The 25,424-nt window shown below is 39.4% G+C and overlaps 1 protein-coding gene across 4 annotated transcripts; it reads left to right on the top strand.

Annotated features, from left to right (window-relative positions):
- The first annotated feature begins 182 nt into the window (after nucleotides 1-182).
- On the top strand, nucleotides 183-25,115 carry TBCCD1 (TBCC domain containing 1). 4 transcript variants are annotated; one of them, XM_045386503.3, is made up of 9 exons: nucleotides 3,352-3,413; nucleotides 4,310-4,437; nucleotides 6,304-6,682; nucleotides 11,816-11,971; nucleotides 15,483-15,849; nucleotides 17,164-17,350; nucleotides 17,504-18,001; nucleotides 21,006-21,156; nucleotides 23,029-25,115. In XM_045386503.3, the coding sequence occupies exons 3-8, from the start codon at nucleotides 6,347-6,349 to the stop codon at nucleotides 21,133-21,135; spliced, it is 1,674 nt and encodes a 557-aa protein (XP_045242438.1). In that variant the 5' UTR covers nucleotides 3,352-3,413; nucleotides 4,310-4,437; nucleotides 6,304-6,346; the 3' UTR covers nucleotides 21,136-21,156; nucleotides 23,029-25,115. The 4 variants fall into 4 exon arrangements, with proteins under 4 accessions (XP_005546671.1, XP_045242438.1, XP_065396411.1 ...); XM_005546614.4 differs by lacking the exons at nucleotides 3,352-3,413; nucleotides 4,310-4,437 and adding an exon at nucleotides 183-565; XM_065540339.2 differs by lacking the exon at nucleotides 4,310-4,437 and having other exon boundaries at nucleotides 15,483-15,642.
- The last annotated feature ends 309 nt before the right edge of the window (nucleotides 25,116-25,424 follow it).

The following is a 25,424-nucleotide window of genomic DNA, read 5'->3' as shown; positions in this document are numbered from 1 at the left end:
GTTGCCCGGGACATCACACGCGGCCGGCGCCTGAAAGCCAATCAGCGCAGTACACTTCACCTCCGAGGCGGCACGGGTAGCCAGTTAGGCTTCAGAACTGCAGTCGCAGATCTTGACCAATTAGAAGAGGAGACGTCAGAGGGTCGCGCCGCTGCAGGAACCCGCTCTGCCCGAGCTACCCCGAGTCGTAGAAAATTACGTAATGGTAGGGGGCTGGTCCGAGTAAGGGCACCTGAGGTACACGAAATCCTCCCCGACTCACCCACTTCCTCGAACTTTCCACCAATCAGGAGGCTCCTCCCCAGCACCAACCAATTGTGGGAGAGAAGTTTTCTCTGTGTTTCAAGTTTGGAATTTCATTCATACCCAGCTACGCGCCGAATGCGGGAGCAGAATGAGGGAACAGCGGCAGAATGAGCGGGGACGGTTATTCCCCAACTGTACATCGGACGCATTGCTTAGGACTCTTATTTTACGTTCTCCAAGCAACTCCATAAGTCTCGGAAAGGCGACAGTGATGATTGACCGACTTAAGTGCGGATTCGGCTTGCACCGCTTCTCAGTGGTGAGACTCCTTACTCCTTCCCTCCTCCCAAGTCTGAGCCTAAGTTTCTTTATCAACAAAACTAAGGCAAAGCACTTATTGGCAGTTCTGTGAATTTTAACAGGGAAAAAAAATCTGTAAATCGTCTGGCGTATAGTAAGCAGGCAATGAATAAAAACCATTATTACTGTTCGAGCATAAGTCTTTGATTCCCCGTCTTCCCCCCCGATTTTGCTCATCACAGTTACACAACACCTAGTTGATCAGGACAAAGCTCTAGGTGTTTTTACTCCTTTCATATATAAGCTATCCAAATCTTTACCTCTGAACTATACTTGAATCTGTTCACTACATCTCCATTACTAGGTCTCTGGATCACAGTGTATCTCTCACCTGGCCAGGGCCTCCTAACTGGCCTCCTTGTCTCCACTCTTAATATCTTCCTTAATACCTTCATATATGTTGCTCATCCCTGTCCCTCACTCCTTTTTTTTTTTTTTTTTTAAGGGCCGGGCGCGGTGGCTCACGCCTGTAATCCCAGCACTTTGGGAGGCCGAGATGGGCGGATCACCTGAGGTCAGGAGCTTGAGACCAGCCTGGCCAACATGGTGAAACCCCGTCTCTACTAAAACTACAAAAATTAGCAGGGTGTGGTGGCGAGCGCCTGTAATCCCAGCTACTCGGGAGGCTGAGGCAGGAGAATTGCTTGAACCTGGGAGGTGGAGGTTGCAATGACCTGAGTTCCTGCCACTGCACTCCATCCTGGGCGACAGAGTGAGACTCCATTTCAAAAAAAAATAAATACATAAAAAATAAAAGTCAAATCATGTCACTCCCCTGTTTAAAAGCCTGGAATGGCTCTTCATTTGCACTTAGAATAAAATCCCAGCTCTATGCTAGTTTACAAAGCCATTTATGCTTTGTCCTCTCACCTATTATGCTCCTAACCATGTTCCAGCAAAACTTGCTTCCTTTCTTTTTTGTATACACCAAGCACATTCCTGCCGAAGGCCTTTGTGTTAGCTGTTCCCTTTGCCTGAAACGCTGTACTCTCCCTCATGTCTTACCATGGGTGATTCCTTCTTTAACTCATGTATCAGCTTAAAGGTCACCACCTCAGAGAAGACTTCCCTGACCAATCAATCAAAATTAGCCCCTACTGAGCTCTTACTCTTACACCACCCTGTTTTCTTTTTTCTTTTTTTTTTTTCTTCCTGAGACAGAGTCTTGCTCTGTTGCCCAGGCTGGAGTGCAGTGGCGCAATCTCGGCTCACTGTAACCTCCGCCTCCCGGGTTCAAGCGATTCTCCTGCCTCAGCCTTCCGAGTAGCTGGGACTCCAGACGCACACCACCGTGTACGTCTAATTTTTTTGCATATTTAGTAGAGACTGGGTTTAACCATGTTGGCCAGGCTGGTCTCGAACTCCTGACCTCAAGTGATCCAACTGCCTCAGCCTCCCAAATTGCTGGGATTATAGGCATGAGCCACCGCGCCCGGCCTCCTATTTTATTTTCTCATCCCTGGTCCCTAGACTGCACACACTGTAATGCCAGTTTCATGAGAGCATGAATCTATATTGTTCTGTTCACAGCTGTATAAGACAGCACCTTAGAACAGTGCCTGGCATGGAGTAGGTGCTGAAGTATTTTTGAGTAAAAGTTACTTGGATGGTGATCATTGCATGGCTGGCTTCTTATTCTTCAGGCCTCGGCTCAAATTTGGCACTACAACGTGGCCTTCCCTGACCCCCCTCCCCCAATTTTCATAGCATTTACCGCTATCTGAAATTATCTCATTTTACTCCTTAATATGTATTGTCTATTCTCCCTGTTACACACTCCAAGAAAGCAAGGACCTTGTCTATTTTGTTCACTCCTGTCATTCTAGTATCTACCACTGTGCCAGACACACAGTGGTACTCAACAAATAACAGCAAGGTCACTGAGCTAGTAAGTGGCGCAGCCTGGATCCTAACCCAGGTCTGTGTAAATTTGAAGCCCCTGCTTTCAGGAAGATACCCAGTAGGGACAATGGAGGAACTAAAAAACAAAAGAGGAACTAAATTGCATTTTATGGTCTAAATTACCTTTGTATATTTAGGTGTGTACCTAAGTAGGCCATAAACGAACTAAAAAAAGAAGGAAACTTTCAGAAATCCTGAAATGGAAGTTTAAAGAAAGGAGTGATGGCTTCTGCCCGGCAATCTGAAAAAGCTTCATGAAAGTGGAAACACGGAGGAAAAGCTAACAGAGATAAGGAGTTGACACTGAGGGGCTGTAGGGAGTGCCAGTCTCGCTTCAGACGCCCTGGGTTTGAATCTTGGCTCCATCTCTTGTGTGACTTTAGGGTTCTGTTACTTTCACCTTTCTACGCCCTAGTTTCTTCATCAGTAAAACTAATGTACTTAAAGGGCTCTTGAGAACACTGAGGAAATATAAAGTTGCTTTACACAGTGCTGAGACCATAGTAAGCGCTCTATAAATGCAAACTGCCATTAGTAGTATTTCTGATGAAAGCGTGCTGATCTTACCAGCAGCTATTGGCTGACCACAGTTATGTGGAGCAACAGAAAGCTTCCTACTCCCCCTGGGTTGAAAGGTGCAACACCAGAAAGTGGTGTGTCTGGCTCCTGGTGCCATCGTCGCGGACTCTCGGCCCCAGCCCGGATTTTCTCAGGCGCTTAAACCTCAATCTGCCGCTCTAGCAATGGGGTCCGCCAGTTCTCAGTGGTGCGGGGCCTCGCGCTTGCGCAGTGGGCACGGCGGCGGCGGCGGCGGCGGCGGCGCGCGGGAGGGGCGGGCCCAGCGAGCGGACGCGGGTTGCGGCGGCGCGCGGAGAAGTGCGGCGGAGCGGCGCCTGCCTTAGCAGGTAATCGCGCACGGGCTGGCGCCGGGGAGGGAGGTGTGGGTCAGTCAGGCTGCAGGCTTGGGCCGAGGAGGCTGCCTTCGCGCTCGCCGCGTCTCGGGTCAGCTACCTACTCTGTCAGTGTGGGTGTCTGTGTTCCTGAAGTCTCGTCGCGACGCTGGGGCGGCCCACGCAGAGTCCCACCCGGGATCAAGTCCAGGGTGGCAGCGAAGCCCCAGTATAACTGCCTTAGATCCACACCGATCTTCCGACCTGAAAATCCTTAACCCCAGCGCACCGCCAGGGTCAGAACCCCAGTTTGTGTTTGTTTACGGGTTGAGCCCTCTCGACTCTCGGAGTTAGAATGGAGGGCTCATTCCTGGGATCTGGCTGTTGACAGGGGCTCAGTACCTCACAGAGCAGCCTCTTTACGTTTTGGAGAGAACCGAGGTCTTCCTCGCCTAACTTTTATCGTCTGGTTTTACTCAAAACGACGCCAGTCTCTCCACATTGGAAGACAGCTGCCTTTTGCCCTTCCACGCCCATCTTTTGAGTTTACACTCTCTGATTCTTTCACCTGGCGTCCTGTCTAAGGCTCTTTATTCTGGAAATTCTCTTCTGGATCCACTCCCGTTTTTAAGAGATTCTCCCAAAACTGGATTCCTAGAGTACATTTGTAGTAATGCAGTTCTCAAGTCGACCCGAATCCTAATCCAGGGCTGTGCCAGCTAAGTAGGTGTCCTTACGGAAATCTCTTAATTTCGCTAAGCCTCATTTTTTTCATCGAAAATGTGTACAGTCTTAAGTACTGTATCTCCAGGTAGTTGTGAGGGTGAAAGGGGGTGAAGTACGCAAAATGATTAGCATGCTACCTGGTACATAGTAAGCACTTGATTGATGTCAATTATTTTTCTAAACAGATGATTCTCGAGAGAAGCAGTTGGCGGGCCGGGTGCGGTGGCTCACGCCTGTAATCCCAGCATTTTGGGAGGCCAAGGCAGGCGGATCACCTGAGGTCAGGGAGTTCAAGACCAGCCTGGCCAACATGGTGAAACCCTTTCTCTATTTAAAAAAATGCAAAAATTAGCCTGGTGTGGTGGCAGGAGCCTGTAATCCCAGCTACTTGGGAGGCTGAGGCAGGAGAATCGTTTGAACCTGGGAGGTGGAGGTTGCAATGAGGCGAGACCAGCTATTGCACTCTAGCCTGGGCAACAGAGCAAGACTCCATCTCAAAAAAAAAAAAAAGAGAGAGAGAGAGAAGCACAGTTTTCTTAGATTCAAATGCAAAATATAATAATAACAATAAATTTTTTATCAGTCATATAATTCATTTTTTAAATGATTTTTTAGATTTTTAAAAAATGATGTTGCTAATGTTGAGGAGTGCACAGTGAAGTGGCTACCATAGTCAAAGGATGGTACAATTTGATAAAATCATTTGGAAGCAACGAGAATATATTTCACAAGCTTTAGAAATGTCAATTACTCCATTTCACAAAAGTACATCTGAAAATTTTCTCAAGGAAATAATTTGTAATGCAGAAAATATGAAGAAAGATGGTTGTGATAGCATTATTTACACTGGTGACAACATTTGAACTTTAGTAATGAAATTTTTTAACATACACAAAAATAGAATCAATGAGCCCCCCATGTGCCCATCGCCCCACTTCAGTAATGATCAGTATTTTGCCTATGTTGTTTTTGTGAAAAATCTGAAACCTAGTAAAGTGTCTAAAAATGGGAGAACAGTTGAACAAAATGGGATACATTTGTTTAGAATACTGTAAAGCTTTTGAAATAGTACAGAATTGTATATGTAACATCACAACTGTGAAAATTCAAAAACTAACATCTAATTTATGTGTAGAAAAAAGACAAGAGGCTGGCCATGTGGCTCACTCCTGTAATCCTAGTACTTGGGGAAGCTGAGGTGAGGGATCACTTGAGGTCAGGAATTTGAGACCAGCCTGGCCAACACGGTGAAAACCCATCTCTACTAAAAGTACAAAAATTAGCCAGGCGTGGTGGTGGGCACCTGTAGTCCCAGCTACTGGGGAGGCTGAGGCAGGAGAATCGCTTGAATCTGGGAGGTGGAGGTTGCAGTGAGCTGAGATCATGCCACTGCACTCTAGCCTGAGCAACAGAGGGAAATGCCATCTCAAAAAAAAAAAAAAAGAAAGAAAAAGAGAAGAAGGAAATACAATAAAATATTAATTAGTTGCCCTTTACTTGGGGGATTGTGGATGATTCCCTGTTTTTGTATTTTATAAGCATTCCATAAAAATCATGTATCATTGTTACAACAAAATCTAAAAGTATCACACCTGAACTGAGCAGGGTAGAATATGCCAGAGTGGGTTCACTGTTACAGAGAATAAAGATGCTGTAACTCCTGATCTATTCTTGCAGTCTGTGTTTACATTAGCATTCTTGCCTGCTGCCTCACGTTAGCACTTCATATTGAGTTTATATGGTCAGCTAACATGTCCAGATCTTTAACCAACTGTCTTCTGTGTAAATGATTTAACTTTGTGAAATATATTTCCCTGATTTTGACCAGTGTTCCCGCTCAGAGTAGAAGAAGGTTTCCTGTGATAGGATGACTTTTTTCCCCTCATTCCTTTTCTTCCTGGGCTCTCACTCAGACTTCATGCATCTACACACACTTCCTGAAACAAGGAGTTCTAACAATTTGAGTAAGATAATTTTGTTTTATCACAAATTTTTTTTCTCAGATTATAATGTGATCTGGTTAAAAAAACTGTTCTGCTCTTGGTTGATGAACTAGAGCTGCCTTTTAAGCTGATGATGTAATACATGCAACACAGTTGAGAGAGAGTCACCTTCCAAGAAAAAAATGCATAAATGAGACTTGTTTCAAATCAGTTTATGAAGAAACTTTATTTCCTAGGTATGCAAAGAAGCCTTTTCACCCAGATGTCCTTAGAGATAATATGGATCAGTCCAGCGTTCTCCTCTGGGTGAAAGCAGAACCCTTTATAGTGGGTGCCTTGCAGGTCCCCCCTCCATCCAAGTTTAGTCTTCACTATCTCAGGAAGATATCCACCTATGTGCAAATCCGGGCCACAGAAGGAGCTTACCCGCGCCTCTACTGGTCAACATGGAGGCACATCGCTTGTGGGAAGCTGCAGTTGGCCAAGGACCTGGCGTGGCTTTACTTCGAAATATTTGATAGTCTTTCAGTGAAGACACCTGAGGAGCGCCTGGAATGGTCTGAGGTTCTGTCCAACTGCCTGTCTGAGGAGGAAGTTGAAAAGCAGAGAAATCAGGTATGGATTGATATGTGGTTATATTTAATTACTTTTGGAAAGAAACCATTCTTTTTTAAATAAAAATTTTGTGTGTGTGTGTATTATTATAATTTTTACATTTTTAAATAGAGACAGTCTCACTTTGTTGCCCAGGCTGGTCTTGAACTCCTGGCTTCAAGCAGTCTTCCTGCCTCAACCTCCCAAAATGTTGGGATTACAGGCATGAGCCACCATGTCTGGCCCAATAAACCATTCTTAATTTTTGTATTAGCTGTAAAATTTTAGGTTTTAGGCCAATGGCCATTGTAATCGCAAGATATTATTTGAGTTGTAGTAGTTCCAGTTTGGCAGCATTTCATGTATTCAGTGAATTAGTCCTTACTTACCAGACCTTACTCACCTACTCCCAAAGCAGTAATGTTACAGGAACTCTGTTATTGAAAAAGGGAAAGATTTTACTGACTTTAAAAAGATTTTGGGGTGAACGAGTGTTATGAACAACTGATATGTTACAGTCAGAGCACCTGACTATTTTAAAATGAACATCTGCTACATGATAGGATTCAAAGATGGTTAGAATAGCATCTCAGCCCTCATGGAGCTTATGGACTAGTAGAGGAAGCTGGTATTAAAAAAGAGATGCTATTTAATAGTGTGATATGTATGATAAAAGAACATGCAAAGTACATAAATTGAATAAAGACTGATTTATTTTGGTGAATCAGGAAAGACTTCACAGAGAAAGTATGTTAATCAAGTAGGCTGATTATAGTAACAGACAGCCCAGTATTTCAGTGGCTTTCATTCAGGCAGCAATCCAACACAGGTGCTCCTGGCTGGACAAATCTCTGGGCTGCTGTCATCCAAGCAGTGACCAGGGTTCCATGTTTCTGTCATTTGGAGTCACTATTAATCAGCTTTGTTAAAAGCTACTTTCATTTGTTAAGAACAAACAAATGTGAAATTCCAGTGGCTTACAGGGGAAAAGATTTATTTCTTGCCCATTTTACATGTGGGTTTCATTTTTGCTATGGCATTTGTCCAGGCTCTGTGTTTTCCCATTTAGGGACACAGGCTAAAGAAATAGCTTCTGTGTAGATCATTCTCGTTCTTGTAACAGAAAGGAGGAACAACAGAACGGAGGAAACTCATGATGGCTCTTTTTAAATTCTTATTTTATGTATACAGCTCAATAAGTTTGGGGATAAGTATATGCTGTGAAACCATCGTGACCATCAAGGACACAGACATACCCATCACCCCCCATAGTTTCCCCCTCCTCTTTTATTCTTGTTATTTTGTGTATGTTCCTGTTAAGAACACTTAATATAAGATCTACTGTCTTAGAGAATTTTAAGTATACAACATATAATTGTTATCTCTAGGCAGTATGCTGTAGAGTAGATCTTCAGGACTTAATATTCTTGCATAATGGAAACTTTGTAGCCTTCGACCATCACCTCCCCATTTCCCCCTCCTCCTAGCCTTTGTCAGTCACCCTTCTCTCTGTTTTTATGAGTTTGACTATTTTAGATTCCACATATACGTGAGATTATATAGTTTTGTCTTTCTGTATCTGGCTTATTTTACTTAGCATAATGTCCTCCAGGTCCATCCATGTTGTTGAAAATGGCAGGATTTCTCTCTTTTATTTTTTTAGGAGACAGGATCTCACTCTGTTGCCCAAGCTAGAGTATAGGGATGTAATCATGGCTCACTATAGTCTGGAATTTCTGGGCACAAGCAGTCCTTCCACCTCAGGCTCCTGAGTAGTTAGGACTACAGGTGTGTGCCATCACACCAGGCAAATGTTTGTATTTTTTTCATAGATGTCGGGATCTCACTGTGTTGCCCAGGCTGGTCTTGAACTCCTGGCCTCAAGTGGTCCTCCCACCTCAGCTTCCCAAAGTGTTGGGATTACAGGCATAAGCCTCTGTACCCAACATGATTTCTTTCTTTTTTGAGGCCAAATGGTACTCCATTATATATGCATGCCAAGTTTTCTTTCTCTAGTCACCCATCTGTGGACATTTAGGCTGCTTCTATATCTTGGCCATTATCAATAATGCTGCAGTGAACATGGGAGTGCAGGTATTTCCAGGATCCTGATTTCAGTTCCTTTGGATAAATACCCAGAAGTGGGATTGCTAGATCATATGGTAGTTCTATTTTTAATTTTTTGAGAAACCTCTATGCAGTTTTTTATAATGGCTATACCAGTTTACATTCTCACCAACAGGGTACCAGGATTCCCTTTTCTTCACATCCTTAGTAATACTTGTTAATCTTTTGTTAATAAGTGTGAGGTGATATCTCATTGTGGTTTTGCTTTATATTTCCCTAATGAGTAGTGATGTTGAGCACCTTTTCATTTACCTGTTGGCCATTTGTATGTCTTCATTGGAGAAATGTCTATTCAGGTCCATAGTCCATTTTTTAATTATGTTATTTGGTTTTTCTTGCTATTGAGCTGTAGGGGTTCATTATATATTTTAGATATTAACTCCTTACCAGATACATGGTTTACCTTTTCTTCTGTTGATTGTTTCCTTAGTTGTGCAGAAGCTTTTTAGTTTGATATAATTCACTTTTTTTTGCATTGGTTGCCTGTGCTTTTGGTGTCATATCCAAAAAATCATTACCAAGACCAATGTCAAGGAGCTTTTTCCTTGTTTTTCTCTAGGAGTTGTACCATTTCACCTCTTACATTTAAGTCTTTCATCCATTTTGAGTTGATTATATATGGTACAAGCTATGGTCCCAATTTCATTCTTTTGCATGTGTAGATCCAGTTTTCTCAGCATCATTTATTGAAGAGACTATTCCCCATTTTGTATTCTTGACACCTATGTGGAAAATTAGTTGACTATATATGTGTGAGTTTGTTTCTGGACTCATGATGCCTCTTAAAACTTTTATTCAGATTTGACATAAACTAAGACTGCTTTCATTCCATTGGCTGAGGCATTATTCCCATGAAGATGGGAAGGTAAACCACCTTTCAGGAGATAAGGAAAATCCCATGGCCGTGGGTAGGGCTGTATAAGCCTCTTAGAGAATTTGAAAGTAAACAATAGCAAATAATAATACAGTTTGCCACAGCCATGCCCATTGGGGCCTCTGAGTCCTTTTGCTTCCATTTCTTTTGGGAATTTTATGATTAGGCTTGAAAGTGATAAAGATAAATTCATTCACATTCAGTTGCTGTAATTCATTTGTGCCATATCTAACTGCAAGGGAAGATGGGAAATGCCATCTAATTGCATGCCCAGGAAGAAGATAAAAAGTATTTAGTAAGCATCTAGCAGTCTCTGCCATATAGGGTAATATCTAAACAACGTTTTGGAAATTGAAAAGAAGTTTGTCAAGCAATGAAGAGGGAAAGGGCAGTACATTTATTCATTAATCAAATATTTATTATCTACTATGTACTCGGTATAGTAGTGGATGCTGTGCGTATAGAGATGAATAAAACCTTCAGGAAGTTCCAGATTTTTTTAGTGCTTTTTATGTACCAGATGCTTTGCTAGTTACTAGGGGTATAAATGTGGAGAAGGCAAGGATCCTGTAGTCTCCATGGAGAAACAATGATAATGTAACAAATAATTGTTTAAAATGAAAGTATATATAAAATCAGGGAATTATGCTTACAGAAAAAAAGCCAATCCCAAAAGGCTACATATTATATGATTCTATTTACCTCACATTCTTGAAATGACAAAATTATAGAGATGAAGAACAAGTAAGTGGTTGCTAAGGGCCTAAGGAAGGGGTGAGGGGGACAGAGAAGTGGGTATGGCTGTAGAAGGACAACATGAGAGATTCTTCTGTTGATGGAAATGTTCTTGTATCTTGACTATATCGGTGTCAATATCCTGATTGTGATACTGTCCTATAGTTTGGCAAGACAGGTAAAGCGTACATGGGATCTTTCTGTGTGAATTCTCACAACTGTATCTCAGTCTACAATTATCTCAAGAGTTCAATTAAGAAAGTAAAACTTTATAAAATATACAAATTCATGGGGCTTCACATTGACAGTTGATAAAATAGGTCTGGGTGATCCCGAGAATCTGTACTTTTAAGTTTCTCAGATGATAGTGTTTTTAGCCAAGTTGGGAATCAGGGTGAATATAGCTGTAGACCCAGATGTATTACTTTACTTTTTTGCCTCTCCTGTTTGGGGGTAGGTAGATGAGGGTAATCAGGAGCTTCAAATCGTGAGCTTCAACCACACCCTTCCTTGAATAAGAAATGACTATACATCTATCAAACCAATAGTGTTTTTGTCTTTAAGTCAAACACCCCTTTAAGAATTTGGTGAAAACCTGAGGCCTACTTCCTTAAAAAATGCACATATACCGAAGAATTACATACAATTTCAGGGATTGCACTGGTACCCTAAACTTTCTTGATAAGTTTATGAATCTTAAGTTAAACCTCTATGTCTTAACTTAATTTTCTTCTTACTTCATCTACTTATTTATTCAAATTACTAAGATTGGGTTTTTTTTTTTTTTTAACTGTAAGGTTAAACTTCTGAAATATTGTACTTAAAAAATGTATGTACTTCATCCTTTCATCAGTTTTGGGAGATAATTTCTGTAGCCATAGATGCTATACAGCTTTCTGTGAAGGTAAGTTATTCCACCTTAATTAGTTTTAGGAACTCTTGGCCAGGCACAGTGGCTCATGCCTGTAATCCCAGTACTTCGGGAGGCCGAGGTGGGTGTATCACCTGAGGGTCAGGAGTTCAAGACCAGCCTGGCCAACATGGTGAAACCCTATCTCTACTAAAAATACAAAAAATTAGTTGGATGTGGTGGGCACCGTAATCCCAGCTACTCAGGAGGCTGAGGCTGGAGAATCACTTGAACCAGGAAGGCGGAGGTTGCAGTGAGCTAAGATCGCACCATTACACTCCAGCCTGGGCGACAAGAGCAAAACTCTCTGTCTCAAAAAAAAAAAAAAAAAAAGAAGAGAAACTCCTACATCTGGGTATCAGAGACATACATATCAAAACTAGCAATGTTTCTAAGTTTGTTTTTTTTAGGATCAGCCAACTCGTGAATTTACTATGTCTACTTAGTTGTTAGACTAGTGGTTGATGTTTTAAAACGTCTGTTCGTCTTTTATTTTCTTCTTGGACAGCTTTCAGTGGACACCCTACAGTTTCTGCTCTTCTTATACATTCAACAGTTGAACAAAGTCTCCCTAAGGACATCTTTGATTGGTGAAGAGTGGCCTAGTCCCAGAAGCAGATCTCAGTCTCCTGACCTGACTGAAAAATCTAATTGTCATAATAAGGTACTCTTTATATCTTGATGTCATTCTCTAAAAGGGACAATTTGTGAGGGAGATGGTTCACTTGCATTGAAAATTATGATGGGATTTCTTACATAAGTCAGTGATTTGATGGCTTGTTTTGTTTTTCACTTTTTTTTTATTATAAAACAAAATAAGTGTGTACAGTCTTAATCAAAATAGAGAAATGGTTTCAGTTCCTTCACTGACAGAAAAATCACTTGCCTGATTTTTGGGCATGTCATTCACTATATTCAATTAGCATTCCCATTTTCAAAATGTTAATGAATGTGAATCAACTTATTTGACTAAGGATCATCAAGAAGATGTAGTGCTTGCAAAGTCTTTTGAAATCTACTGAAAAAAATTTATAAAAATATCTTCTCATGTTGTTTAAGTATAAAAATATCTTCTCATGTTGTTCAAGTTACATACGTGACAACCCAGAAGCTAAATTTAACTGCCTCACATTGTGAATTTTAGAGGATGTCTTATTGCTTTTTTTCTTTCTGTTTTTATAAAGAAAACCAAAATATTTTTACTTATTCTTGTGTAAGTATTTTGAAAAACTTTAAGTAAAATGTAGACCGCAGTATTAATGCCATGTACAAGCTCTTTAAAAATGTTCTAAAGCTAAGAAAAAATATCTCTTTGCTATTTGGAACTTTTATAATCTCCTTTTTAATAAATCTCTCCTCCTTTATATTCCATGATGCTATTACTCTTGGTTTTGCTTCTAACTTTCCCTTTTCACTGTCTTTCATAAATTTCTCTCCCCTTGCCCTTACAAGCAGCTATTCTGTCTGGGGCAATTTTCTCTTATTCATTCAAGATAATTCTTTATATTCCTATGACTTCATATATCTCAGTGACTCCCAAGTTTGTCTCCTTCCCAGAGCTCTTGCTTTATACTCACCACTTTATATTCTGTATATTTTTTATTGAATTTAAGCTATAGCTTAAATTCAGAATGTTCAAGCCCAGATGTATTAGAGATGCCAGTCACTACCTCTCTCTCCGCATGCAGTTCCTGCAGAATGGGCACTGTTAGGAGATGTGTTTTGAGCCAAGGTAGCCTCCATTCAGTTCTGCCTCTATCATTTAATATCATTTAGTCATATGATTTTAGGCAAGTCAGTTAACTTCTCTAGGCCTTGGCTTCTCTTCTCTAAGTGGGGATAATAATGCGTATTTCTGAATGGCTATGAGACTTCAGTAATATATTAGCGTGGGACTTGTTAAGCACCAGTAAATGGTGACTTTGGTTTATACTACAGCATGACCTCTTGCAATAACTGATTGGACCAGTGATGGACACTTGAGTAGCCCATTTACTGCTATACATTTGAAATTGGCCAGATTTAAAGTGATGACCTTGGCCAGTCAGTTCCCCCAGGAAGAAATTATGCATTGGTGATAGGTATTTGAACTGAAAACCCATTTGACATTGGGACTAGAACAGCCATCATGCTCATGAATGAACTAGAGTTATAAGGGATTAGAAATTCTGAGACCAAGTCGGGCAGATCACCTGAGGTCGGGAGTTCAAGAGCAGCCTGACCAACATGGAGAAACCTCGTCTCTACTAAAAACACAAAATTAACTGGGCATGGTGGCGCGTGCCTGTAATCCCAGCTACTTGGGAGGCTGAGGCAGGAGAATCGCTTGAACCCAGGAGGTGGATGTTGCGGCGAGCTGAGATCGCGCCACTGCACTCCAGCCTGGGCAACAAGAGCGAAACTACATCTCAAAGAAAAAAAAAAAAAGAAAGGAAAAAGAAATTTTGAGGTAATCAGAGAAGCACAGGTTACTTATAATCAGAGAAAAAGAAGATAATGGAACAGACATGCAGGTTCTAGATGGCTTTCCAGTTCCCGTTCTAATGAGGTTTGCCTCTACTTCAGTTTGGGAGACAACTGAGTGTCCATACAGTAAAATCTCCCTTTACTTGAGTTAACCTGTACTTCTTATGTGAGTAAAACTCACCCGTGTTCTCTCTCACCACTCATACCTCATTGTCAAGCCTTACTGATTCTGCCTCAGACACTTTAACTCTGTTGCTTTTCTTCCTATTGTCTAGGCTTTTTTATCAAATGACTTTTTTTTGCCTTGATTTCTAGAATTAGGTCCTGCCTGGTCACTCTGCTTTAGTCAGCAGTCCACTTACTACCACACTGGACTTTCCAAAATGCAGATGGATTTTATTTATCTCCTGTTTAAACTCCATCAACAAATCCTCATTGTCATTGTTGTTTTATATTGTACTCCATGGAACCACCTCAGGGCCTACTTTGGGGGAGGGGGATGGGGTGAGAGGGAGGAATAGGTTGAGACTAACTCTGCTTTTATCTGTTTTGTCATCCCGAGAAAAATTTATTAAAAATAAAAAAAAAAATACAGCTATTTAGAAAATAGTTTGAAAGTCCCTGGCATACAAAATAAAGTCCAGATGTTTTAGTATTTCATAAAAGGCCTTTCATGATTGGTCCCTGCCTACCATTTTAACTTCAGCTGCCACTTCCCAGAATGCTTCCTGTACCCCACCCAGAACTTGCAATTCTCTAACATAGCAGGTACTTTTTCTCCTGTGGGCCCTTGATTATGTTTTCCATGCCTAGAATGCTTTTTGTCGTATCTGTTTGCCTAACTACCAACATCAATCAAGAATCTATTCAAATAGCACTCAGATACGATTTATTTTTCCCCAGATGGAGTTAGTTGTTTCTTTCATGCTTATAGAACATCTTTACAGGCCTCTGCTGTAGGTCTTATCTCACGGTTATGGTAATTTATTTATCTTCTTACTACATAGACTCTTAAGTTCTGTGAGGACTGAAAAACTATGTCTTATTTAATTTGAATATTCATCACTTAACATTGTTCATGCCAAATAAGAGGGGTAAAAATCATCTGGCAGATGAATGGGTCAAATCACTGGGACATCTGCCAACTCAAAGCTTATTCCCAAAGTTATAATTTCTTAAATCTTGTCATAGTAAGATTGGTTGCCTCATTTCACCCAGTAGAATTTGAAATTCCTTCTGTAATTGCAAAAGGCAAATTAAGAAACCCAATGCTTCATTGAATGTCCATGATAGTTATTTTTATGTTTGATCTAAAATTTTTAAAGTATTTACTAGCTCTGTGATCTTGGGCAGGTTTCTTCTTTGTAAATTCATTTCCTCATCTGTAAAGTTGGCATCATAATGGCATCTGTTTTAAGATTATTGTTAGGTTTAAATATGTTAAAGTATGTTTAGCACTTAATGCCTGGCACACACGAAGGGTTATTTATTAGTATTATTTTTTAGTTAGTTAAGGTGGAGAGAGAATCTATTTATACCTATCACATACACACAAAAAAAACTTTATGAGGTTTATATAACTACCTAATTCCTTTTGGGAGATGAGGCAGAGTATAAATACAAAATAATTAAAATATAGAAATTTTAGATCTTGTAGAATCTCTTTATTCTTTAAGAGTGCTTTCTTTTAACTTTTTTTTTTTTTTTAGAACTGGAATGATTACAGTCACCAAGCTTTTGTCTATGATCATCTGTCTGATCTCCTCGAGCTGCTTTTAGATCCAGAACAACTCACTGCATCATTTCATTCAACCCATAGTAGTCTAGTGTCTCGAGAAGCTGTTGTGGCGCTCAGCTTCCTTATTGAAGGTACAATAAGTAGAGCCAGGAAGGTCTATCCACTTCATGAACTTGCACTGTGGCAACCACTGCATGCAGATAGTGGCTTCTCAAAGATCTCTAAGACTTTCTCTTTCTACAAACTGGAAACCTGGTTGAGGTCCTGTTTGACTGGGAATCCATTTGGTACATCAGCTTGCCTCAAGTCTGGAAAGAAATTGGCTTGGGCTCATCAAGGTATTTTTTTTAACATTTTAATCCACATTAAATTGAATGACAAGTTAAGGAACGTAGTGTTTTCTAATATGTTAGTGATCACATGTCTTCTCTAGAAGACCTAAACAATACTGCTCCTATAAAAGAGAAAAAGGAACATCTGTCTCTTCTGCATGACTTTTTCTCTCAAGGATTATACTAAAATATTAAAAGTGATGGTAGGATTACAAATTATTTTTCTCTTCTTTAACTATTATTTTTCTAAATAACCGTATATTATGTACCTGGTACATATGTAATAAAAGTAAGCGTATGTAATAAAAATGAACAAGAAATGTTTTAAAAGAAGAATAATAGTACACTTATGTGACCTCTCAACATTTCACCAGTATTGTTTACAAGGGTGTCCCACTGGCTTGCCAGGAAGTACAGTCTGAGAAGGCAGTCATGTAATGGTGTGACTGTGTTAGGAGGGGAACCTGCACATATTTTTCGAGTGTCAGTTTGTGCAACACATTGTATGTGATAGGAAGATGTGCTCTCAGGTAGTTAACGATCTTAGAGTAAAGACATGAACTCAGGCTGGGCACGGTGGCTCACACCTGTAACCCAGAATTTGGGAGGCCGAGGTGGGCGGATCACGTGAGGTCAGGAGTTCGAGACCAGCCTGGCCAACGTGGAGAAACCTCGGCTCTACTAAAAATACAAAAATTAGCCAGGTATAGTGGTGTGCACTTGTAATCTCAGCTCCTCAGGACGCTGAGGCAGGAGAATCTCTTGAACCTAGGAGGTGGGGGTTACAGTGAGTGGAGATTGCACTACTGCACTCCAGCCTGGGTAACAGAGTGAGACTCCATCTCACAAAAAAGAAGAAAAAAAAAGGCATGAACTCAAATAGGATTTATGGGATAACGTGGCAAGTGAGGAAGGGTACAGAATTAATATTATGGTGATTTAGAGAGGTGAATTATGTTTGGGATGATAAAGTAAAGCATCTTGGAGGAGAAGATATTTGAGTTAGGACAGTGCTGCCACTTACTAGCCATATGACTTTAGGCACATTACTTAAAGGGTAGACACGAAAAAGTATCTTAGACTATAGGCAATCTTAAACGCATTATAGGTTTTAAATTTTTTTGTAACAAAAATGAAAATTCCAAACATACAGAAAAGAATATAGTATAGCAAATACCTCTATCCAAAGCCAAGATCTAACATTTTTGTCCCTACATGTGGTATCTAACTTGAGACATGTATACATGTAGACATATATAACCTCATATGTTTGTTTTTCTTTGATTTGAAACTGTCTCAAATTTATGTTTTCTTAAATAGTTGAAGGGACGACCAAAAGAGCTAAGATTGCTTGTAATACTCATGTGGCCCCTAGGATGCACCGACTGGTGGTGATGAGCCAGGTTTACAAGCAGACACTGGCTAAGAGCTCAGATACTCTGGTGGGGGCACATGTAAAGATTCATCGTTGCAACGAATCTTTTATATATCTGCTCTCTCCCTTACGGTAAGCACAGTTTTCATGGTGTTCTGATGTTCTGACGTTTTCTTTGGACTGTAACTGATTCTTTTTTTGCCATCAGAGAATAATATTTTAGTCAAATTTTTAAAATCTTATTGTCATTCAGAGGAATTTACCTCATTTTTTCCTTTTTTTCAGATCTGTGACAATTGAGAAGTGCAGGAATAGCATCTTTGTCTTGGGCCCTGTAGGGACTACACTTCACCTCCACAGTTGTGACAATGTTAAAGTCATTGCTGTTTGCCATCGTTTGTCCATCTCTTCTACCACAGCTTGCGTCTTTCACATTCTGACGCCTACGCGCCCACTTATTCTCTCTGGGAACCAAACAGTAACTTTTGCCCCTTTTCATACCCATTACCCAATGCTAGAGGACCATATGGCCAGGACTGGCCTTGCTACAGTGCCTAACTATTGGGATAATCCAATGGTTGTGTGCAGAGAGAACAGCGACACAAGTGTCTTCCGACTTTTACCACCTTGTGAATTCTATGTATTTATTATTCCCTTTGAAATGGAAGGGGACACAACAGAGATACCTGGGGGTCTTCCATCTGTATATCAGAAAGCACTGGGTCAAAGAGAACAGAAGATACAGATCTGGCAGAAAACTGTGAAGGAAGCTCATTTGACAAAGTGAGTATTTTTTACAAGTAACAGTTTGTGTTTTTTGTGAAACTCCATGGAGAAACAAATTAGTCTGCACATTTTTACAGCTGTGTTAAAGTAATAAAAAAATGTAAGCCTGGGCGCGGTGGCTCACGCTTATAATGCCAGCACACTTTGGGAGGCCGAGGTGAGTGGATCACCTGAGATCAGGAGTTTGAGACCAGCCTGGCCAACATGGTGAAGCCCTGTCTCTACTGAAAATACAAAAATTAGCTGGGTGTGGTGGCATGTGCCTGTAATCCCAGCTAATCGGGAGGCTGAAGCAGGAGAATTGCTTGAACCCAGGAGGTAGAGGTTGCAATGAGCCGAGATCGCGCCATTGCACTCCAGCCTGGGCAACAAGAATGAAACTCAGTCTCAAAAAAAAAAAAGTGTGTTTTTAAATTGCGGTTTGGATTTCAAATTAGTATTTCAAATACTGTTAGATTGGGGATGGGCGGGGGTAAATATCCAGTATTAGACTCCCTTTTCTTAAGAAGCTAAAGTTTAGTTGGCAAATATAAGACTTTTAAAATATGAATTTTAAAAATCATACATAGAGTATGCGACATAATCCAATACCATTCTAGTCACCTTCTATGTACTAACTCATTTATTCTTCATAATAACGCCTTATTACAGGTGTGGAAACCGAAGAACTGAGGAATTTAATACTTTACACAAAGTCACACAGGAGCCAGGGTTCACACCTAGTCAGCCTGGTTCCAGAGGTTCTTTTTTTCTCTGTTCTGGCTTCTCAGTAATCAGAGGTTCTTAAATGCCTCTAGTGTCTTCATCGTTTTCTTTCAAATATTGTCATACCATATCATACTGTACAATAATAACATTATAATAATGTGTTGTAAAAATGGATGATCTTGAAAAAACATTCTTTTAAAGCAATTCTGTTGTTTGAATGGTTCTAATATTTAAATGGTTAGATTCTCTACACTTGATCTCAGCCAAAAGGCCAAAAAATGATTAAATGCTTAGATTCTCTTACATGTGAAAAGCTTATACATATACATGTGCAGAGTGTGGGATGTAAGCACTTAATAAATGCTGACTCTGAATCATAGTGTTTTCAAGTGGTGAGATCCACAGTGATACCAGAAACAATGAAAGTAGTCAGTTTAACTTGGGGAATATAGGAAGACAGAAATCAGTTAGAAACAAATTGCCAGTGTGATCCTTTTAACAGTGATTAGATCATGTCATTTCCCTGCTCTGACCCCTCTAATGGCCTCCCCTCATACTTAAAATCCAACGCCTTTACCATACTTACGCCTTTACCATACTTACCAGGCTCTCTTGTCCTCAATTTCTGTCATTCTTTTCCTCATTACTCCTTCTCAGCATACAGCAGTCATCTTTCTATCACTTAATCACTGCCCTCTGACCAAAGACCACCAGGAACACATCTATAGAACAAAGGTGGATTGTGTTGACTCATGGCAAGGGGGGAGAGAAGTGTGTTTCTTCTCAGTAAAAGGTCGGGGAACATGGAAAACTGTGTTTCAACTCAGTAAATAGGTGTTAAAAGGAACTTGTTGTTGGATTTTGGCTTGTATTAGTGATTTGGGGGAGAGTTCTAGGAAGCAGGACTATCTGGAAGTGAGAGTAATCTGTGATTTGGCAGTTTAATAATTTTTATATCTAAGGGCAAGAGGAAGGAAGGAAGAGCTAAAACTGTAATTGTAAAGAAGTAGCAGCCACTCCTCCAGGAAAGAAGTGTTTGGTGTTTTGGTGTTTTATGGTTTGGGTCACAACATTTTTTGGGGGTTTCTGAACTGAGATACGATGACGGAGTGATCTTGTTCTTTCTTTGGTTTATCATCATCCCAGGGTGGCTTTGTCTAATGTTGGTGGTTTGAGGTATTGTTTGTGTTCAACAAAAGAATACAATAGCAAGTCCAGATCCTACACCAAGGCCTAGCTGACAGTACTAAGCTAGCTCCTGGCTGTCAGGAGCTTCTCTTCTCTTTCTTATCATGAACATGTGAAATATGCTCACTTTAGAACCTTTGTACTTTTTTTGGTCTCTTCTGCTTGGTATATTCCTCTTCAAATACTCTTTCTGCTTACTCCATCATTTCATTTAGACCTAAGCTCAAATGTTATCTTAGGGAGGCCATCTCTGTCCATTCTTTCTCTGAAATAACATTTTCAGAACTTGCTATTCCTTCACCCTGCTCTATTTTTCTCCATGGCACCTAGAACTACTTAACTTTATATTATGTTTTTATTGTATTGTATTGTATTGTATTGTCTTGTCTTGTCTTGTATTGATTTTGAGACAGCGTCTCACTCTGTTGCCCAGGCTGGAGTGCAGTGGTGTGATCTTAGCTTACTGCAACCTCCACCTCTTGGGTTCAAGTGATTTTCCTGCCCTCAGCCTCCCGAGTAGCTGGGACTTACAGACACATGCTACCATGCTTGGCTAATTTTTATATTTTTTGTAGAGGCAGGGTTTCACCATGTTAGCCAGGCTGGTCTCGAACTCCTGGCCTCAAGCGATCCGCCCACATTGGCCTTCCAAAGTGCTGGGATTATGGGCGTGAGTCACCATGCCTGGCCTATTTATTTTATTTTTACCTATCTTTCCTGCTAGAATATACAGTCCTCAGGAGCATGGATTACATAGATCACAATGTGAATGGTGCCCTCTGGAGTCGTGAAGTGTCATCCTGCTTTGACAGGGGCCTTGTCTCTTCTCTTTATACATTTATCCCCATCAGTCAGAACACTACCCTGTGTTCACTTGGTCCTTGGTAAATATCTGACAATGAATAAGTGTTTAGAAAGAGGACATTGTATCTGATCAATCCTTTGTGGGGTGGGGGTGTCCAGTGTACTCTGAACAGTGAGAACAAGAGGATAACAAGAAATAATCATTTAACATTATCCTATTAAAGTATTGTATAATTGCTTAGAGTACAATTTATATGAATTCATGTTCTTACATTCTTTTTACTCTCAATTTCAATTGTAGGGATCAAAGGAAGCAGTTCCAGGTACTGGTAGAGAACAAGTTTTATGAATGGTTGATTAATACAGGACATCGCCAACAGCTGGATAGCCTTGTACCCCCTGCAGCAGGCTCCAAACAAGCGGCTGGATAAGGATCTTACATGCAAACACTGGTAGGCATTTCTACCACTTAAAACAGATTCTTTTGGGGAAATCTTTCAAGCATAATTAAAAAGGCACAGAATATTATATACTAAACATGCTCAAATTTTCTTCTACCACTCCTACCAGCATACACAGACCTTTGTGTACCCATATTTACCATATTTTATAGTGAGAAAACCTACCAAAATATTCAGATGGAGCCTGTAGAATTTGGGGCCAATATAATGGCCAAATTTTGTCTTTTTTTGCTTTTTGCCTGGCACAAGTTATATTGTCCAAAGATACCACATTCCCCCATACATAGTTTTGTTATTAACGACAGTCACCATGTTGTACATTAGATCTCTTAAATGTATTCCTCCTATCTAACTGAAATTTTGTAACCAAAGATATTGGATGTGGCATTGTTTGAAAAAACTGTAGACTAGAAACACCCCAAATGCAATGTATTTATATGCTAATTATATGCCTAACAATCTTTGAAAGAATATAAATAAATTATAAACAGTGTTTGTCTTTGAGGAATGAGATTGGGTGTCTAGGGTAGGAGAAAACTTCTTAAAAATTTTATTGAGATAAAATATTACCACATAACATTATGGGAAGTAAAATTCACCTTTTTAAAGTAAAGAATTCAGTAGTTTTTAAGTATATTCACAAGTTTGCGCAACTGTCACCACTAAAAATTCCAGAACATTTTCATCACCCTCAAAATAAAGCTCATACACACTGTAGGCCACTCCTCATTCCTCCAACCCCCTGTATTTCCTCTTCCCATTAGCCCTTGACAACCACTAATCTACTTTGTCTATTTTGAACATTTTATGTAAATGGAATCATGTGACATGTGACTTCTTATGTCTGGGTTCTTTCACTTAGCCTACTATTTTCAAGATTGATCCATGTAGCCATGTATCAGTACTGCATTCTTTTTCATGGCCAGATAATATTCATTGTGTGAATCTACCATTTTGTTTATCTGTTCATCAGTTGATGGACATTTGGCTTGTTTTTACTTTTCAGCTGTTGTGAGTAATGCTCTGTGTACATTTGTGTACAGGTTTTTGTGTAGACATTTGTTTTTATTTCTCATGGGTATATACCTAGAAGTAGAATTGTGAGGAATATGTTTAACTTTTTAAGGAACTGCAGTTTTCCAAAGCTGTAAAAGTGTATTTTTTACTTTATATATTTACATTTCTTAAGGATGTATTTTTTAAAAGAATTTAGCAATATTTATTCATAAATACTGAGAATTAAGAATTAGCAGTTTTGCTGAGCACAGTGGCCCATGCCAGCGCTTTGGGAGGCTGAGGTGAGAGGATCTCTTGAGGCCAGCAGTTCAAGACCAGCCTGGGCAATCTAATGAGACCCTGTCTCTACAAAAAATTTAAAAATTAGCTGAGCATGGTGGCACATGCCTGTAATCCCAGCTACTCTGGACACAGATTGGAGGATCCCTTGAGCCCAGAAGTTCAAGGCTGCAATGAGCTATGATTGCACCACTGTATTCCAGCCTGGGCAACAGAGTGAGACCCTATCTTTTAAAAAAAAAAAAAAAAAAAAAAAAAAAAAAAATTAGAAATCTGATGGAGATTATGCAAAAGAAATGTGAACTATAAGCAGGTAAAAATTTTTGTTTAATCTTCACTGCTTAACAATTTTTTTGTATTCATGTATGAATTTCTCTTTTATTATGATCTAACATTACACCTAGCAAAAAGGAATGTTACTAATCTTAAACTTTGTGTATTTTACATTCTAATCTATCGTTTGACCTTGATAATTTATGTGGTTTTTTAAACATAGAGTTTTAAAATTATTTACATGAAGACAATAGAAAATTAAGTGATTAATATTATTTTTTCTTTGATCTTCAGGGCCCTGGAAATACAAGGATAAATGGAGGATGGTGCTTATCTTGAAACTAAATTGGGAAGGTGCTCTTGCTGCTTAAGAGACATTGGGACTTTTCTGTCCTTTTTTTTTTTTTTTTTTTAAGATAGTCTCGCTCTGTTGCCCAGCCTGGAGTGCAGTGGCGGGATCTCCGCTTACTGTAAGCTCCGCCTCCCGGGTTCAGGCCATTCTCCTGCCTCAGCTTCCTGAGTAGCTGGGACTACAGGCGCCCGCCACCACACCCGGCTAATTTTTTTTGTATTTTTAGTAGCGACGAGGTTTCACTGTGTTAGCCAGGATGATCTCGATTTCCTGACCTCGTGATCCACCTGCCTCCGCCTCCCAAAGTGTTGGGATTACAGGCATGAGCCACCACACCCAGCCTTCTGTCCTACTTAAGAACTTTGATTTCCATTCCATATTCATTTATTACTGTGTAGGCTGAATTTTCGCTAAACTTCTGACTTTTATATAAATGTATTGTTTATAGAACATCAGAAGACTCATCTTTGTGATGCCCAAATGAAAAAGTTGGTGAAGGTAGTACCATTGTATGTATGTTAATATTAAAGCAACTGAGTGTAGATTTGCAACTGTAGTATGTATCTTCATTTGTGTGATGAAAGAATTTTATTCTTTCTAGAGTTAAATAAGAGTTTTACAGTTCTTTGTAACTATTTAAAAGGAAATTGCTACTCCTTTTAAAAAATAATTGGAAAGAAAGTATGATGTGTTGGTATATAGATATAGCAGAAATAGTTTTATACTATATTTCAGTCCTTAAAGTATGGAACTTAATGAAATTGTGTAAAAAAATCTTTATTTTTCACGTCCTGCTTCAAATTTTCAATAAACAAACTCCAAAGAAATATTTCCTATTTTTGTAAAAGATATAGCTTTACTTTTAATTTTAGAAAAGGTTTGCAGTGTTATTCCTCAAAATGTCAAGTAAAGTTTCCATTTGACTGGGAAAACCTTCTTTCAGATAAGTGAGTGAAATTGTCAAATTACCAAACGAGTGAAACGAATCAGATTGCTGATAAACATTGGTTCGTATGCTCTCTGGCCATTTAATTAGTAATTCTATCAAAAAAGTCTTTTGTATTTCTAAAGTAAAAATTAACCCTCAGAATGTTTAATTCTAATTGAAGTTTACATAGTTTTTATTTTAAGAAGAAATTTAAGAAGCAGACTATTACCGAATAAACACTGGAGTAACAGAAATATATTTTAGATATTGCTATTTGTTAATGAAATAAATGATACTCAGACACTTTTTTTAAAGTTTATAAAATTCAGAAAACTAAGCATATAGCTTAATATTTTCTCAGTAATCTTTATATCAAGGCACATTTGCCATTTTCTGAATTGACCATAATACATCCCATTTATTAAGATATTTGTTGGATAGTTTTATTAATAGAAAGATGAGGAAGTTGGACTTTTGAGAATATACTTGATCAGTTAAAGTTAAAAATGGAGAAAAGTTAATTTGTTGTTGTTGTTGTTTTGTATTTACATAAGATGCAATCTCATTCCTAAAGTCAGAGGTGTATTAGGGCCAAAAAATGTTCTCCGAACAGGTTTGAATGTTGTATTATGGGCAAAGAAGACCACCTAGCCGGTAGCAGGTTGTGTTTAATTAGGTAACCCTTGGCAAATTCAGGAGTCCCAAGTCACTTTTCTACATACAGTGGCACCCTTCTTATGAATTAGAGCTCTTTTTCTAAAAAGAAATTGTGTTTTGAAAAAATTAAATAATAGTTGCAAGAATAAGTCAGTGAACTGTAACATGCTCTTTATCTAGATTCGATTTGCCAGTTGTTAACATTTTGCTACATTCTCTTTACCACTCTTGACATGATAGTATTGTTTTATTTTTGTGCAACAATTTGAGAGTTAGGTTGCAGACATCTTGAACCTTTCTTCTAAATGATGGCATACATGTCCTAGAAACAGACATTCTCTTACCTAGTCATGGTACAATGATCAAATTCAAGAAGTGAAACTTTGGTACAATAGCATTATCTAATTTACAGTCCATATTAAAATGTTTCTGATTGTCCCAGCAGTGTTCTTTATAGTGACTTTTTTCCCCAAACACAAGATCATCCATTGCATTTAGTTGTCATGTAAGTTTTGTTGCTTTTAGAACTGTCGCTTCTGTCCAGAATTAGAGATAGTCTTCTGACTCTTACCTCTTACAAGCTTTGTTGAAGAAAAAGGACATTAGGAATTTCAAAGAGGCTGCTTCCTATTAAAAAAAAAAAAGCAAAAAGGGACTCTTTTGTTTTTATTTTTTACAACTTTGTCTGGGTTTTGGTTTCTTGACTCAGCAAAGTCTATAATGCAGCAGGGCTTGGTAAGCATTAAAGGCGGT

This window comes from Macaca fascicularis, chromosome 2 (assembly GCF_037993035.2).
Source record: "Macaca fascicularis isolate 582-1 chromosome 2, T2T-MFA8v1.1".
Taxonomy (NCBI): Eukaryota; Metazoa; Chordata; class Mammalia; order Primates; family Cercopithecidae; genus Macaca; species Macaca fascicularis.
This window is presented reverse-complemented; position numbering and strand designations above follow the sequence as displayed.